Here is a 17,228-nt window from a genome sequence, read left to right on the forward strand (position 1 = left end):
AAACCGTAGACTTCCCATTTTTACTTTTAAGTCATGGATTACTTAAGTATTGTGTGAGCAAATTTATTATCATTACTAATAATTATTCACAAGGAGCAAGTTGACATTTGGCACGTCGATGTAATTTTCTTGGACAGGGACGTCCTCCATTCTCTGGCTGTCTCTATAAACGTTAATACAAATAAATTATTGCTGATAATTTATCACACAAGAATGGAGACAATAATTATTTAACAGCTTGACAAAAGAAACAATTTACGTAAGTGTTAATAAATAAATATATAAATTACCTTGATCATTCTGAAGCTGGTTAATTTCCCAGCACCACAAGTAACAGTGCAAGGAGACCAAGGCGACCATTCGGATACCATGCAATCGACTGGAGGTGGACTGAAACTCTGTTCTAGATTAGACTGTCCGGTAGGTTGCTGACCAGTCAATGCAGCCTTGACAATTCCACACGTGCTTGAACACTCTTCGAAGGTCAAGAAATTGTTACGATTCCCACGACAGCCGCCGTAGCCGAAGGAAATGCAGGTGAGTTTCTTTGAATCAAAAGCCCAGCGCTGAAAATATCCGCGACAAGGTCCCACGTCGGCTTCTTCCATGCAAACTACTTTAGCGGTGGCCATGTCGAAGGTGCAGTCAGCTTGGACTAGACAAGACCGCTGCTGGATGTGTTCGACTTTAGCAGAACATTCTTCTTGACGCGATGGGTCGACCATCAGTAATCTCGTTCGTATCTTAACGCCTTTGCCACAACTCGCGCTGCAGGGAGACCAGTCTGACCATTCGGTTACGGGACAAGTGGGATCGAGAATTTCCTCAGCTCCTGAAGGACACGCTGGTCCCATGCACTTGTCTTTCTCTACTAGAGTAACGTGCGGGCATTTTTTGCGGCCCATTTTATTGACGAATCTTCGAGTTTTCATTCTGAAACCTATGCCACAAGTTGACGAGCACTCGGACCACTCAGACCAGTCTGTTGTCTCGCAGATCACTGGATCTACATCGAGACTGCCTGTTAAATTGTCATTCTCATCCTCTTCTTCGCCTCTACAACAAAGCAGTTACGTAAATTTATCAGATCCGTTAATTTGCAAGTCATATTTATTTAATAATTAATAGTACTTACGGACACTCGGCAACACTTGCAACGCACATTTCCTTAGAAACTAATTGTCTATTACATTTAAACATCTGCGCCTTCTCTGGCATTAAGTACGAACGCGTACGCATGCGAAGACCTTTGCCACAGGTGACTGAACAAGAAGACCATGCAGTATATTCTGTTGTCGCACATTCAGCTACACAATTAATTTTTTATTATATATAATTTATTTATTTGTTTTATTTTATATAATACTTTTAGTTCATACTTTTACAATAATACTTAAAATATAAATACTAAATAATACCTCGATAATTATTTTTCTCATTTTTTAAATTTAAAATTATTCCCGCCTCTAATCAGGGAATTTTTGTACAACCCGCAAAAAGTTTTCGCCATTTCAAATTTAAAAAACAAAGAAAAATTTTTCTTTTATGATTCAAAATTTAAAAAACTACATTTTAGCCGCCAAATAAATTTAAAATTTGAATAAAATAATTATCAGATAGATTTCTTACGTCGCGAAGTATCTTCAGTATTTTCAGCAACTTCGAGTTCGGCGATTTGTTCCTTCAACTTTTCATCGCACCCGCGCTCAATAACTTTTTCCCTCTTGATGTACAACTTAGCGAGTGGCAGCATTTGCTTACCACTCGCGTCATAGAACGGCGACCTCGGATCCTCTGGATACATCGTCGTAATAGGCTTCATTTTTTCCCGCGGTTTGGTCTCTGAATTAGGCGACATATAACTGATGCCATTGTCGGTCCCCGCATCCCACGGGTACAAATCAATTATCAAGTTCTCCTTCCAGCTGCAGTCTTTTTCGCAAAGATTTAATTTACTCACACCAACTACCCAGTCAGGACTGGGTCCAAGCATCGAGGCGACTGATAACAACGGATGTTTTTTATCAACTCTAAAATTCATTTATTTATTTATTTACTTATCAAAAAAGTCTTATCATTTTTTTCTGTTATTCCTAAAGTAAATAATTACCGAAAACTTGTACTAGTGTTTGTATTGACATTAGGATACCACAGCCCAGCAGCTTTAACAAGCGTTCTCAAGTACTGTGACTTGGCTCGTAACTCAGATTCCAATCCCGATGCTGAGCCCCACTCGGCTAATTGACGAAATCCATCAGTAGCAATATGATCAGCTCCCCAGAATGAAAATGAACTTTCATGAGAGGCGCCAATTAGGTCACTGAAGTGCGTCAGCCATGCCGAGAAGGGGAAGTCCTTGGGATGCGTTGTTTTAGACCAAATACCCTCCATAATAAGCTGCAATCATGAAGCATAAAGTACTTAGATCCAAGTGTCAGTGGGTTGATTATATATTTTATCTTCTTACTCTCGCTCTTACTCTCATTCTTAATTCTGCTTGCTCCATATTTTAATTACCAATAACTTACTTGATAAATAATCATATAACTTACAGAATACTTGGCTTCATCACAAGCACAGCAGCCCAGCTCATCATCTGGACTGACTATGTCATCACTAGACGCCTCGCAAAAATGTTTTACAAGTTTCCCATCCGCTGCGTACCACATTGATGGACTTGTCATGACCATCGCGGTGAAAATAACGCAGCCTGATCCTACTGGAGGCGATCTCCACATGACCTGGACTTCTGACTTTGGGTAGTCGACTGTCTCGATTACTGTGTTGATGCAGTCTTCGTCGAATGAGGTCAGAGCGTCTGGATAGAGTTGGAATGACCCGACTTTTGACACCGGACTGTTTGGAGAATGCTGCGAGTCAACTATTAGTCGGAACCGAGAAAAAGACGGCAAGTTTGCTGTCGGATCTGTCAGAAGTAAAGCTGGATCACCTGAAACAATAATTGTATATTAATTAACATCAATTATAATTATAATAATGATAATAATGATAACGTACTTCGTATGCTGACTGAATAAATTGTATTAGGAATATACTTGGAATTATTTCCACTTATTGATATTTTGAACCCTCCATCTCCTGGTGTACGTGCTGATGTCGTTATAAATGGTGCCGGTTGCAAAATGCATGAAGCTTTTATTAAATTTACTATACATGCTAACAACAATAGTCTAATTAATACCCAAGACATTTCGCTTTAATTTATCTCGTTGTTCGGTTAATTTTATTTATTATCCGCTAGTTAAAGAACATTGTCGGCTGCAAGAAGACGTGAGACTGAGGGCGAATGGGCTACTGCTGCTTCTTGGAGAATTATCAGTCACGTGGGTGAGATAATAGAACGGATGCGTAGGCTAAATATCAACAACGGAGCCTGAAAAAATATGTTTATTTAAATTAATCTTTTTAAATTATTCATTTATTTATTTGGACAGTATGACGATAAATAAATACATTTTTTTTTTAATACTTAAATATTGATTTTTAGATATAATTGCTGGCTGAATTAAAATACTTGATATATTTTAATCCAAGTAGTTTAGGTCATAGATTATCTCGGGTAACCATTGACCCTAGATAAATTTTATTTGTAAATCGGAACATTTAAATTTACAGAATTTTATTTCTGTAATGAAAATTGTAAAATTTTTATTTATATTTCGAATTTAAAAGTTTTTTTATTATTATTTTAAAATTTCAAAATTTAACTCCGCGTATTTTTTAAATTTTTGAATAAAAAAAATTAAATGTCAAGTAAATGAATTTAATGAAAATAATTTTAACGATAGAAGGTAACAAGAATAAAAAAGGGAATTCCCGTAATGATAAATGATAAAGTAATATTGACATGTGGTGACCTCTGTTCGAGTAAAAACATGCGTGCGCATATTGATCGCGGCTGAATTAAAATACTGGCGATTAAAAAAGGAAGTAAGGATAAATAGTGAACAAGAGAGAAGGATAAATAAATGAACGTAATACTTGTTATCCAGAGTACGGTTTACATATAAGTCGGTACGTGTTCAATCTCAATTATCTTTAATTTTTTCTCACTATGACTCATTCGCGTATTTATATTTTTTCAGTGTCACTGCCGGTGTTTGACGAACGGTAACTATTTTTTCAGAAAAGTATTTGAGATGACCAGGAATTGTTTTTAAAAATATATGTAATATATATGTATATATAGATAATAATTTATTATTAAGACAAAGGCTTGGCGTGCAGGTAACACGCAAGCGCGATAAGAGTGAAATATATATGAGTGTATTAATAAATAATGATGGTGTAGATGTTTTTTGATAAGACTTTGAGGGAAGAAGGAAGTGAAGGATGAAGTGAAGGACGCGGTGAAGAACAAACATAATATACGCGGCTGTTTGTCAAGATCATGGCGAGTTTAGCTGGAAGTTCTGCTGGATTTCCGAGGCCACCGACGATGCTCGAGCAATTGCTCGAAGAGATAAACTTCCAGAGGACCAAGGAGATGAGGCAGCTGCTGAAAGATGGTTTGTTTTTTATTTATTTACTTATCGGTTATTGATTAATCCAGTAGTAGTTTAATGGGAGGTAGCGTAATTACGGTTTAAATGATAAATATGTTTACTTTGCCTTGTAGATTCAGGTTTTGTGGTACTGCAGGGCACGACGTACTGGACGGACCTCTTCGTCAGGCACTTTCTCTTCCAAGGCGAACACACGATCGACGGTGATGACCTTCTCTTCTTTGTGAGGAAGAAGCACATTAAAACTTCAAGTCGTTATGTACCGAAATTTGAGACTGAGGTTGATGTTTTTCGTAAGGACAGCAAAAAATTACCTATAGGTGATCCTGATATTGATTGGGAGGAAACTGTTTACCTCAATCTTGTTGTTCATCAGTTTGATTACACTCTTACTCTGGCTATTTGTACCAGAACTAGTCCCAAGGAATTGCAAGTAAGTTGAAGTAACATGGAAATTTTTTATCAGATCAGCAGACTCGAGATTTTTTTTATGGGAAAAATTTACTTCAATTTTGGGGGGTAATGACCCCAGTGTGCGCGCTTCGAAAACGAAGTTTTGAAAAAAAAATCAATAAAAACAAAATTACGAGGGTATTACCACTTTTTTTTTCTTTCATTTTATTATTTTGAAATTCAGATATTTTTCCATTTTTGTAAATTTTCATGAGAAAAATTTTTCAAAGTAAAATCTATCGAAAATAAAATTAATTTTTTTTAAATATCACGCAGGTGATCTTGCAAAATATTAGTAATGTAATTTGAAAAATAATAAAGAATGTGAACCAGAAATTTCAATTTTTATCATAAAGTAAAAGGAAACTTTATCTGAAGGTGGTAATTTTTATGAAAAATTTAATTAAAGGTACTCAGGAGACATTCACAAAAAGTGTACGCCAGTCCAAGTCGCCGACGAATGGACGCAAAAGGGGATCTTGAAGAAATGACTTACCCGCATATATGTTTTATGGTTGACAATTTCGACGAAGTATTCTGTGATATCTTAGTTAGAGACGGCGAGATGGTTTGCGTTGAATTGGTAGCTTCCGACCGCGAAGGCGCCGTGCAAGGGGTTATTTTTCTCGGGTCTATTAGATACGACGCTTTAAAAAAAGTCTACGATGCTCGGGTAAGTCCACTTTGCACTCCCGTCACCAGAATCCTCCAGCAATAAAATAAAATTATTTAATTTATCAATAATTTCAGTCAAGTCTCAGTACCAAAATGGCCCAACGCATGACTTTCGGGCTGTTTTCAGGAGCTTCTTCCCAAAGAATCGAGTTCGTTCGTATGAAAGGGCCTCAAGGTACTTGAATTATCATCTATCGGTTGGTTACCAATAACCGTAACTTATTTCCTTAATGAATTATCAATAGGAAAAGGACACGCAGAGATGGCAGTGACAAAACCGAAGGGTTCAGGAGCAGAAACTCCGACATCCGAGCCCGGTTATTCCGTAACCGATGCCCTCTGGGACGCAGACTGGGACGACGCCGAAGAAATATTTATGTATCGGCATCAGCGACGTCTCTCAGACCCAAGCTCAAATCTAAATAATTTCGTCCGCGGCGGCTGGAGAACTAAACCCGATTCAGCAGGCACTAAAGCTCGTTCTGAGAACGAGGGACTCGATTCAATGGCCAACGGTTTGAACGAGATCGAAGCCGGTGATGTTCGTGACGGTAAATAAACCTTAGCACTAATAGTTTTTTTTTTAAATACTTCCTATTTTGTTGAGCAGATGTCAGAGAAGAAGCAATGATTCATCAAGACTTACACTTATACGCTTTCCTAGATTCCTTGATAGTTTCCGTTTGTACAGTATTATATTAATCGATTTAACGATTTAATTCGATCACACTTGCATGCCAATGCTGCATGATTCCAATCCTGCGGGAGCGGAGAAGGCAGAAAAACGAACGAGTGACGACATTATTATTATTTTTTTATTTTTTATTTTAAATCCGCGATATTCAAAAAATATTTATTTATTTTTTTTTGAATTTCTCTCTTCTCTACTCTCTCGTTAACCTACACCTCCTGGCCCGAACGTCAAAAATAGTCCCTGGCATTACACACAAGTGATACGATGACTAAAAAATTATTATCAGAGACAACTTTGATAAATTATTTAGCTTTAGAAAGAATTTACTTTATAGCCGAAAATCAAGCTAGCAGCTGGGGCGGCCGGGTCGCGTCCCCAGTTCGCCAGAAAGAAAATCGAAGAAGTCCTCGCTCCAGGCGACGTGGATCATCTACATCTAGAGATCGTAGTGATTCATCATCAAAGCCATTGGCTAAAGATAAACCAGATAAAACTTTAACAAATAATCCACGTGAGAACGATAAACGTTTATCACCGCGACGTTCTATCGGTGAGTTTATTGCTCATAAATATTATTGTCATTATTATTATTATATATATATATATATATATATATATATATATATATATATATATATATATATATATATATGATAATAATATAATAATAAATGAGCAATAAACCATATATTGAACTGTAATCATAAAATGACGATCTAGGAACACCAAAGCGACGACATCGTCGTCATCATAATATCGAAGTTGGTACCGAGTCAATTGTCACAACGTCAACTACTGAACGTTTGACAGATGATGTAATGCAGAAACTTGACACAGGAGCGATATTAGTTCATGGAAAAGAGGAACTTCCTCTAGGTTACGGGGGTAATAACGACAATCGAAGAATTCCGAGTTACCCGATGGATATTGAACGTCAAGAACGCCGTAATGATTCCCGTCGATTTGACGGAGACGAAAATTCCGTTGAAAATTTACGCGGAGCTTCGAGACGCCACCGCACGCGTCGCTACTTCAGTGATGATGAAATTCTTGGTGCCATACGCAAACACGGACTGATTAATGGACGTGAAGATTCAGTCAATGGAGTCAAGACCAACGGAACAGAATCAAATGGAGTAAAGTCTAGAGTTAGCGGAATTGACGACGTTAATCTGGATCATTTGGAGCAGGATGACAATGATCGCAGTTGCAGAAGTGAGCCATTGAAAGACAAAAATGCAAATGCTAAAATCAGTAGTAATAGCAAAGTTGTCAATATGTCGCACAAACAAAGCGCGACATTACCAAGAAGACGACGAAGGCGCGCGTTGTCTGGAAGTGTCATAGGAAATCATCCGCTTCCACCGCATCGGGTTACTCCGGATGGCACCGCAATCTACTACTGGTGCGAGCTTCCCCGCCGCCCCGGCTCTCAGGGTAAATTTAATAAACGCCCTGTTAATTAAATTTATTAACAAAAAAAAAATTGATATATTTATTGACCTATGGGCAATATCCCTCTTTTGATTCCCTCTATCGTCACTCGTCCGGTTTGTTTTATTGCTCATTATTATTTAATCTGTTTCAATAATTCAAAATTATAAATATTTAAAAGTGATTCGATTGATTGATTGCTGGAATTTTTAATTTTTAATTTAAATTGAAAAAAAAATTTCCTGGATTTTAGGTGTCGGCGCAATTATTTATTAATACGATGACAGTTATTAGAAATATGATCGAATCAGTTTAAATATTGACTGCATTAAATCAATACTCGCTGCTTCTTTTCTACATCATTGCGATTTACTGCTTCCTCAGCATTTTGTTATTAATTATTACCACATAAATATGTTTATACTTTTTGCTGCAACGCTTTTAAATAACGTTTAATTAAAATTCACACGAAATTTAACGTTTGCGGGAATAATGAGGGATTGACCTAGGTCAATTTAATTTTTTTTTGTTATTAATATTAATCTTTTGATTTGTAATTAATTAATCTGTGTTGGTGTAATTAAACAGAGCTAGATGACGGCGCATACAATCCACTGTGGACAATGCGAGGTTTCACTCAGACATTCCATTTTTGGAAGGAAACTAGGCGAGCACAATCCGTTCCTCTGAATGCATTCCTCACATATATTACTTTGCCATGGTGGAGTATTGCCAAAGGTACAACAAATATTTAATTAATTAATTATTTTAAATACTTCATAAATTTCACTAATTAAAATTATCAAGATTTAGTTCTGTGACTTTTCATCTGAGGACAAAATAACCGTAAATATAAAAGCGCGGAAATTTCAAATTTTCAAATTTTTAATCAATTAAAAAATTGTTTTTATAATTTTTCTAATAATTACACGGAGAGAAATTTATGGTAACGATTACAATAAATTATGAGAATGGTTCCCATAATGTATGGTAACCGGTTTTATTGAAATGTCGATTATAGTAACCGTTACCATAATATGATGGTAATGGTTACCATAATGTTATAGTAATGGTTTCTTTAATATTATGGTAGCCATTACCATAATATTATGGTAACTATAACCATACTATTATGGTAACCATTACCATAATATTATAGTAATCGTTACTATAATATTATGGTAACGATTACCATAATATATGGGAACCATTACCATAATATTATAGTAACGATTACTATAATATTATGGGAACGATGACCATAATATTATGGTAATCATTACCATAATTATTTCACATACGATATGGGAATTGTTACCATAATTATAGGAATTATTCCTATACTTATGGGAACTTTTCCCAGAAAGTATGAGCCTATATCCCATAATTCCAAGTAATTGGTTTATTTATAGTGGAATTTAAATATAGTGGAAACCTAAACATGCAAACCTTCTCAATAAGACAATCTATAGATAAATTGAGAAAAATATAGATAGCCCGAACTGGGAATCGAACCCAGACCAATTCGGTATCGCACCGAGTGCTCTACCATTACCATAACGATATGGGATGATATTTCATAAACGTACTAGGAACGGTTACCATAAATTTCTCTCCGTGTGGTATCTAATTTAGCAAACTTGGGGTAAAATGAGCACCTTCTTCAAGAGAAAAAAAAATTTTATTTTGAAAAAGTTTAGATGCGATTTGTATTAAAAAAAATGGGGTAACTTGAACATCTCAGACAATTAAGTTACAGTTTTTGTTAAAAAAAAATTTTTTATCACCATGATGGCCCATTTTACCTTCCAGTTTATTTTTTCCGGGTTTCAATAAAAAAATTTAAATAAACACTTAAAAAAAAAGAATTTTTTCTCAAAATTTCAAATTGGACTTACAGTTTGGACTGGTCAACTTGCCCCACTCATAAATATTCTTTTATTTTGTCTCAGATTCTCTTATATTTATATATATCCTGCTATGATGTCGATAGATTATTTGTGTTCCGGTTATTTTATCAAATTCTTTTTATCCTCGGGTCCATTCGCGACTCCGAAGATCGCAACTAATAAAATAATAATTTTTTTTTTAGATATACTGGACCATAGAGAAGATCCAATTCTCACATTTTAGCCGGCTCATAAAATAATATTTGTTTTTCTACAAAACCACAAAATAAAATGTTAACTCATAACTTTATGTATAAACTTGATAAACAATACACTGGATTTAAATTATAAAAAATAATTAAAATACTTTTATCACTTTTTTAAACCATTTCCTTTATGAAAATTGTGATTTATATGTAAGCAAATAAAAAAAAATAATAGATTAGTTTTTACTGGCGGTATAAATGCCACAAAAAAATAAATAATTACTTCAGTGTCGCGTAAAGACTTGAAGTGTCCAGTCTAGAGAAATAAAATATTTTTTAATCGTAGCTAATTAATAAATATACATACATACATAAATATATAAGACAATGAAGAAGAGTATAATTTTCCTCTTGAGTTTAATGTTAATCAGCAGTGACCTCGATGTTATATGGGGACAAGATTACTTTGAAGTTATGAATGAACAGCAGTGGCACAATAGTAAGTTAAAAATTTTTATCAATAATTATAAGTCTATTTATCAATAAATATATGAAAGACTAGAATTTTATATTTATTTATGAATTAAAAATTCAAGATATTTATTATCGTTTATTTAATACTAGACCAAGCGAGATCTGCAGCAACTAAGAAACCGGAAGTAAATTTTATGCCAAAAGTATCAATGCCTAATGCAATTAAAAGTATGGTAAAAAAAGTTACAATGAGTTCAGGACAAGAAGTAGGCAAGTAAATTATTTTTAAATAGTAATATATTGCGTAGCAAGGGATGAAAAAAGATTTCAGACCAGGGTGGAATTGATGTCTGAGTTGGAAGCGAGGGCTGACCACCCGAAATCTGGAATCGTGTTTTATTCCGTGGCACGCATGACATTTTTTATATTACCTGCATTGATACTGAGAGTTTTAATGTCCAGAGTCAGTCAAAACCGGCTAATTTCTGACCGGTAGAGCAGAAAAAATTAAATATCAAAATTTTGCATCATGCCTGCACCGAAAATTTGAAATCCTGCCTTGTTTAGCGGGAAAAAATCTAACTTTTCTCTTATGCGCCATTCTTCCCTTAAACAGAGGCAGAAATTTAAAGTTCTAGGTGCAGATCTGATGAAAAATTGTTACACGACACGAAGAATAATAGGACGTTCCCATGTGCGTATTTTTCTCCCTAGCCTTTGACTCGAATAGACAATTAAACCCATGGGTTGAAATGTCCTACTTTCCTATCTTAGTGTGCAATATGACCGTTAGTTTGATTGGTTACTCGACATAAATATTTAGAAGCTTACAATAAAAAAATGCGTCTTTCCTAGAGAAGAAACTGATCATTTTCTATCCGCAAAATCTTATTGGTCTGAAACAAAGTTGTATTGACTGGTAAAACAGGCATTGAAACTCGGATTTTCAATGCAGGTGACATGAAAATAGAATTAAAATTCAAGCTGAATAATGAGTATAAAATAAAAACATGGACATAATCTGGTATAACAGAGTGCCGTGGAATGACTAAAACATTGAGCAAAATGGGTAAGGATGTACTATGTAAACCGCGACCGACGTTGGTTAAATTGAATCCCGACTCTGGATACATTTATATTCCCGACGTGATCTTAATAGATCGCTGCGACGGACGGTGTGGTCATGAGAGTCAGTCCTGCATGGCTATAGAGACAGTCAGTACCCGTGTCTTGGTACAGAGAATGCAAATAGGCTCTTTACACTCTCCTTGCTGGGAACTTCAAGTTGAAAAACATACAAGATGCAAGTTAGTTCTTTACTATAAATAACAATATTATAAATTTTAATCAAACATATAAACATACTCAGTTTTCCAAGTCCAAGTCAAAGTCAACGGATAAATGAAAGGATGTCGTGGTTTTAAATTAAGATAATTAAATATTTCCCGGAATAATGCTGATGGTTATTTTAGATGCGATTGTCAACTCATGCCGAGTGATTGCAATTCCCGGCAGTTGTATAATCAAGATGAATGTACATGTGAGTGCAGTAATATGCAGGAGATGGTGGATTGTTCCCGAAAGGAAGACATGTATTGGGATCATGAGACTTGTCGTTGTTCTTGTGTAGCAGAGGAAGAGACTTGCCCGACTGGATTGATGTGGATCCCTTCGCTGTGCAGGTTTTCATCTTATAAATAAACTCCATTATCATTTTTCGTTAACTATTTATTCAAAAAATATTTTTTCAGGTGCGCGAAAGTTATGATGGGCAACGAAATTCCCCGAGACTTATAGTCAATTAAAAATAATGCAATTATGACGTTGATGCTAATGAATAATCACCAAAATTACTCCAAGTATGATCCCAGAGACTTGGCTTTGATCGTGGGTCTGGTTTGACTTTTCGCGGCGGTACTGCTGTTTCATTGAATTTATTTAATGCATCAATTAAAATTACTAGCATTTCATTATTTCTATAAATAAAAATATGTAATTAATATCAATACGCTTATTAATTGACCTTAATAAATAAGATCAGACACTTACTCTTCGGCGAGATTATTGAGCTCGCAGGGATCGGTACGGATGTTAAAGAGACAAGGCGAGACGAGAGCGCAACATTTAGCTAAAGTTTTATTCCTCTTCCCGCATTGAACCCGCGACTCTTCCCTCAAATTGAGAATCAACTTATCAGTAAGCGAAAATCCTAAATCGGACATGGCTCTGCCTGCAGAACTTTCGATTATCTGGTTGGTATCGTAAGGTAGTTCCCAGCTGGATGACCCATACCAATCGTCCCAGGCGCCGCGGTAAGTTGTACCTGCAATTAAAAATGAATAACAAATGGTAAGTAAATAGTTTGTTATTTATTCAGCAAACGTTTGGGATAAACAGCATTTAGAATAGTGACAGACTAAAGTCTAGACTATGATATATGTCATAAACCTTTCACTAGCTTCCAGTCGTCAACAGTTATCGCGGCAGCGCCGTATATGTCGTCGATATTGTGAACAACAGCACGCCGCGGCGACGGGTCTTTATTATTCAATGACTCCCACATGTCGATGCCATCAATAGCTCTAGGTAGAATTGAATTATTACCACCTGCTACTGTTAATAAAGTTGGTAGCCAGTCAGTAATATCCATTAGTCCTCGATAAACTCTTCCGGGTTTTGATAATTTTTTTGACCAAATAAATCCGCTACCTCTGACTCCACCTGTCAGTTTTTATTTATTTTAATAAAATTGTTTATCTTATATATTTATGACATATGAATCGTTTATTTGAGAAACCCCATAAGTCAAGAAAACAAAATTTTTCAGGAAACACAAAAAACATTTTTTGGAGAAACTTTACATTAAAATAATAAATAAATAATTGAATACAATATTGTTAGCGTCTCTGAAAAAGATTCCAACAAGAAAAATTTAATTTTTTAACTGAAACTACTTAAAAAAATTATTTAAAGTCCATTGACTTATGAGGTTTCTCAACCAAACGGAAAAAAAAGTTATAAAATCATTGTTTTTTTAAATGTTTCCACTCAAATCATTTATTACACTGATAAAATGAAGTATTAAATATGTATTTGAACTCTGAAACTCAGAAATTACAAAAAATAATAATTAATTTAAACATTTTAATTAGTCATATAACAGTCAACAATAAAACAACATTTGAAATTAATTTCTGAAAAAAGCGCGAATTTTAAATAAAAAACAAAAATATATTTCTGTAAAACTAAAACTGCATATGTTTATTTAAGTCATTGACTTATGGGGTTTTTCAATTAAATGAAATTGCTGTCAACCCGTTAATTTCTTTTTAAACGCTGATTTAATGCATATTTTGATTGATTTCTATGGAGGGACATCCAAAGAACCCAAAAATGCAAAAAACCAAATTTCGTAAAAAACATGACTTATGGGGTTTCTCAAATAAACGATTCATATATGTATATACCTTCCCAATAAGTATTTTTAACACCACGAAGAGGAAAATTAGATGCTGAGTTATCATTGAATCCTGCAGCAGGACCGCCATTGTCGGTCGTAAATACAATGACTGTATCAGCGAGCATCGATTGTTTCTTGAGAGCATCAACGACTGCACCAACAGAGTCATCTAATTTGCTCAATATCGCCGCGAAACGTCTTCGCTTGTAATCTTTTATGTGATCAAATTTAGCGACGATTTCATCAGGCGCTGGAAGAGGATTGTACGGGTTCGCTGAATGGACGGCAACATGTGCGAGGTACAAAAATAGCGGGTCGCTTGAGTTGTGATTGCTAATTACCTTGACGGCTTGATGAGTAAAAATGTCAGTTGAATACTGGCCATGCAGATCCCAGGCTGGGTCCAAGTTTCTTCTCATATCAAACCCCCAGTCAGGCTGGAAATCGATAGACAATTAAAAGTTATTGAGTATTCGTTTTATTTAAAATAGTTAACGCACAAATTCAACTGCTGTGTGATCAAAGTAATCTTGATGACCAGTCCAATAGCCGACGTGGCTCTCAAAGCCGCGATATGTCGGTGTATAATTTCTCATATAATGACCCAAGTGCCATTTACCGACAATATGATTTTTATACCCAAGGTCTTTGAGGTATTCAGGCAAAATTTTCTCCGTCAACGGTAATCCCCACGGCTCTGCGGCCATTATTACCTTTACAGATATAAACTTTAATTTAACTTCTCGGTACTAGTTGAAATGATAATTAACTGAATCATTAAAACTTACTCCATGTTGCATTCCAGTATGAATTGGATACTTGCCCGTCATCAGTGCACTTCTAGAAGGCGTACATATTGGAGCTACGTAATATCTGTCAAGTATTACTCCTGTATAAGCTAAAGCGTCGATGTTGGGAGTTTTTATATCTCCAGAACCGTGAAATCCTACATCATACCATCCCTAAATAAATAAAAAATAAATATACTCTATTATTATTATAAACAATAAATATCTCAGACTGTAAAAAACTCCCATACGAGTGGAAAAATGTTTACGTGAAATTTATGTCACATATATTACATATATGCGTGCAAAAAACATATTCGATAAGGTTTGCATATATGCTGACATATAAACAGAATATATGAAAATGTATGTTCCCGCTAAAAATCAATATGTTACATATATTTTTCACAGACATATTTCTGTGCGGGCAGATATATGATCATGAAAAAGTGGTTTTTATCTGATCATATCTCTTCATATATGAGCATGTATGTCCATATATAAATGTGAATAATCATATATATATGATTATGGTCTGTATGGTACTATGCTTCATATATGATATCAACTCTGATCAGATATGATCAGATTTGAATTTATATAGCGCTATAGTCGTATACGAACTTATATCTGATTATATGTGAGCTCATATCTGATCACATATGATCATATTTGTGAAAAATGAATCACATATGAATATATAGTCATATATGGCATTAAACATGATAGTTATAATCAGATTTGAATTTATATAAAACCATGGTCATATCTGAACTTGTATCTGATCATATATGGTTATATCTGTTCATATATAGACACATATGTCCATATATGAGTGTGTATGGTTATATATGAAGGTATGTAAAATCCGATGCTTCATATATGATCATATATGACATTAAACATGATAGTCTATGATCAGATATGATCAGATTGGAATTTATTTAGGACTATGGTTATATCTGATCATATACGAACTCATATCTGATCACACATGAACATACCCGTGAAAAATGAATGATATTTTGCCGGTTCTTCAGAATTTAAAGTTTCTCAAAATTTATAAAAATATACATTCGTACAATTTTTGAATATTTGTATAAAATATAATTAGATTTATTATCAGATCAAAAAATCTGTCAATAAAATCTTGATTGAGACTTGGCTTATTAAAGAAACAATAAAAATATTAATAATAATGAATAACTATTAAAATTATTTGTCTCAATGCTCATAAATATAAAAAAATACAAAGTTATTTTAAAATATTTATTTATCAAAGACCGGCGTTCGAATGAGCTTATCATCTGTCGCAACAATGTATATGTATATATATACGAATATAAATCAATATACAATACACAATACACAGTTAAGCTGATGTAATTGCATTCATACTTAAAACTCATACTCATACTCATACTTATATACTTATACTTGTACCAAGTCATCTGCAATGATGAAAACAATGTGAGGTGATTTTGCCAAGGCTGAAGTCAGGCCACACAAGAAGATGAACCCGAGGATCGACATTGTAAACTGATAATCCTGACTAAAATTATTAATGTAAATAACAATCTAATGACCTTAATCTTTCAAAATATTTATTACACGCTAATTAATTATGATTATTATTTATAATTTACCTCTATAAATTCTCAATGCTGATAATAATAATGGTAATAATGATGATGTTTTTATCAGGATACCAGGACTAGACCATTGATTTAAATTAGAGCTCTTAAACTTATTGCTTTTTTTTCTTTTTTTTTTACATGAGCGTGTTGTTTCACGAGCAAGAATTAAATGAAGCAAAAAAATTATTTAAGCGATCGGCATTTAAGTGTACTCTCTCCTCAACACTTTGCTATAGAGTTTGTAGAGGGAGCGTCCTCTTAACATTTTTTTTTCCTCACTTTTCTCATCGATCGTTCCGGAGTCGTTGAACTTGCACTCTACTACACGTGATACTCTCCTAATAATTAAAACCTATTATTTATTTATTTAAAATATAAAATATATATAGTTTTTATAAAAAAAAATATATATAAATAACAAATAAAAAAATAGCTCTATGTCAATTTAAAGCCCTGGTAATCGCGGCTGTTAATAAAAATATCGTATGTTTATAAATAATTATAAACTAGTCGTCAAAAAAAATAATTTAAAAAAATTTATAGAGATTATTACATTCAATGTACTGATATTAATATATATGTGATTGCATTTTCATAAGATAATTATATATTAAGCGCTTATCATTAGACCTTTCCACCCGGCATTAGGTAAAAATATGCCACGAGTATTATGAATGTAATAAATATATAATAAAAATTTTATGAAGATAAAGATCAATGACTTTTTTTTATTAGCATCATAATTTTTACACATATTTAAATCTACGGAGATCTGGATCTGGTATATGTAGATCTATGATCTAGAATAAAAAAAGATAAATTAAAAATTTGTGACTTCAAAAAAAATTTTGAGGCCTTATAAATAAAAAAACTTTTAGATCTAAGATCTAAGATCTACAGGAATCTGAGTAGATCTGAATATATGTCAGTAAATCTGATTTTTTTTATACATTTAGTATGATAACAAAAAATGAAATTTTGAGATCTGAAAA

The 17,228-nt window shown here is 34.0% G+C and overlaps 3 protein-coding genes across 4 annotated transcripts; 2 read left to right on the forward strand and 1 right to left on the reverse strand.

Annotated features, from left to right (window-relative positions):
• Positions 1-17: 17 nt before the first annotated feature.
• On the reverse strand, positions 18-16,432 carry LOC130673282 (spondin-1). Its single transcript, XM_057478252.1, is given in 15 exon segments — positions 18-163; positions 291-1,056; positions 1,136-1,307; positions 1,630-2,030; positions 2,111-2,397; positions 2,553-2,950; positions 3,019-3,226; positions 12,180-12,327; positions 12,401-12,674; positions 12,800-13,072; positions 13,819-14,248; positions 14,312-14,524; positions 14,600-14,773; positions 16,043-16,151; positions 16,246-16,432. Coding segments are annotated over 14 exon segments (3,915 nt in total). The 5' UTR covers positions 16,133-16,151; positions 16,246-16,432; the 3' UTR covers positions 18-82.
• Positions 3,913-10,034, forward strand: LOC130673683 (uncharacterized protein KIAA0930 homolog). Of its 2 annotated transcripts, XM_057478814.1 has the most exons (11): positions 3,945-4,035; positions 4,107-4,131; positions 4,313-4,529; positions 4,640-4,959; positions 5,389-5,652; positions 5,730-5,829; positions 5,900-6,205; positions 6,683-6,898; positions 7,069-7,785; positions 8,371-8,520; positions 9,875-10,034. In XM_057478814.1, exons 3-11 carry the CDS (start codon positions 4,412-4,414, stop codon positions 9,913-9,915), a joined length of 2,232 nt encoding a protein of 743 aa, XP_057334797.1. In that variant the 5' UTR covers positions 3,945-4,035; positions 4,107-4,131; positions 4,313-4,411; the 3' UTR covers positions 9,916-10,034. The 2 variants fall into 2 exon arrangements, with proteins under 2 accessions (XP_057334798.1, XP_057334797.1); XM_057478815.1 differs by lacking the exons at positions 6,683-6,898; positions 7,069-7,785 and having other exon boundaries at positions 3,913-4,035; positions 4,107-4,529; positions 9,875-10,031.
• LOC130673698 (balbiani ring protein 3-like) lies at positions 10,155-12,357 on the forward strand. The gene is made up of 5 exons (XM_057478837.1): positions 10,155-10,376; positions 10,502-10,621; positions 11,385-11,658; positions 11,824-12,033; positions 12,103-12,357. Exons 1-5 carry the CDS (start codon positions 10,265-10,267, stop codon positions 12,146-12,148), a joined length of 762 nt encoding a protein of 253 aa, XP_057334820.1. The 5' UTR covers positions 10,155-10,264; the 3' UTR covers positions 12,149-12,357.
• Positions 16,433-17,228: the final 796 nt, after the last annotated feature.

This window comes from Microplitis mediator, chromosome 8 (genome assembly GCF_029852145.1).
Source record: "Microplitis mediator isolate UGA2020A chromosome 8, iyMicMedi2.1, whole genome shotgun sequence".
Classification (NCBI taxonomy): Eukaryota; Metazoa; Arthropoda; class Insecta; order Hymenoptera; family Braconidae; genus Microplitis; species Microplitis mediator.

What these genes read in the sequence shown, in the direction of transcription:
- LOC130673683 (XM_057478814.1), top strand. Translation starts at nt 4,412, where the DNA reads ATGGCGAGTTTAGCTGGAAGTTCTGCTGGATTTCCGAGGCCACCGACG. An exon ending in TCGTATGAAAGGGCCTCAAG is followed by an intron (nt 5,830 to 5,899) that starts GTACTTGAATTA and finishes AATTATCAATAG; the next exon opens with GAAAAGGACACGCAGAGATG. An exon ending in ATCACCGCGACGTTCTATCG is followed by an intron (nt 6,899 to 7,068) that starts GTGAGTTTATTG and finishes ATGACGATCTAG; the next exon opens with GAACACCAAAGCGACGACAT.
- LOC130673698 (XM_057478837.1), top strand. Translation starts at nt 10,265, where the DNA reads ATGAAGAAGAGTATAATTTTCCTCTTGAGTTTAATGTTAATCAGCAGT. An exon ending in GAGTTCAGGACAAGAAGTAG is followed by an intron (nt 10,622 to 11,384) that starts GCAAGTAAATTA and finishes CTGGTATAACAG; the next exon opens with AGTGCCGTGGAATGACTAAA. An exon ending in TGGATCCCTTCGCTGTGCAG is followed by an intron (nt 12,034 to 12,102) that starts GTTTTCATCTTA and finishes ATATTTTTTCAG; the next exon opens with GTGCGCGAAAGTTATGATGG.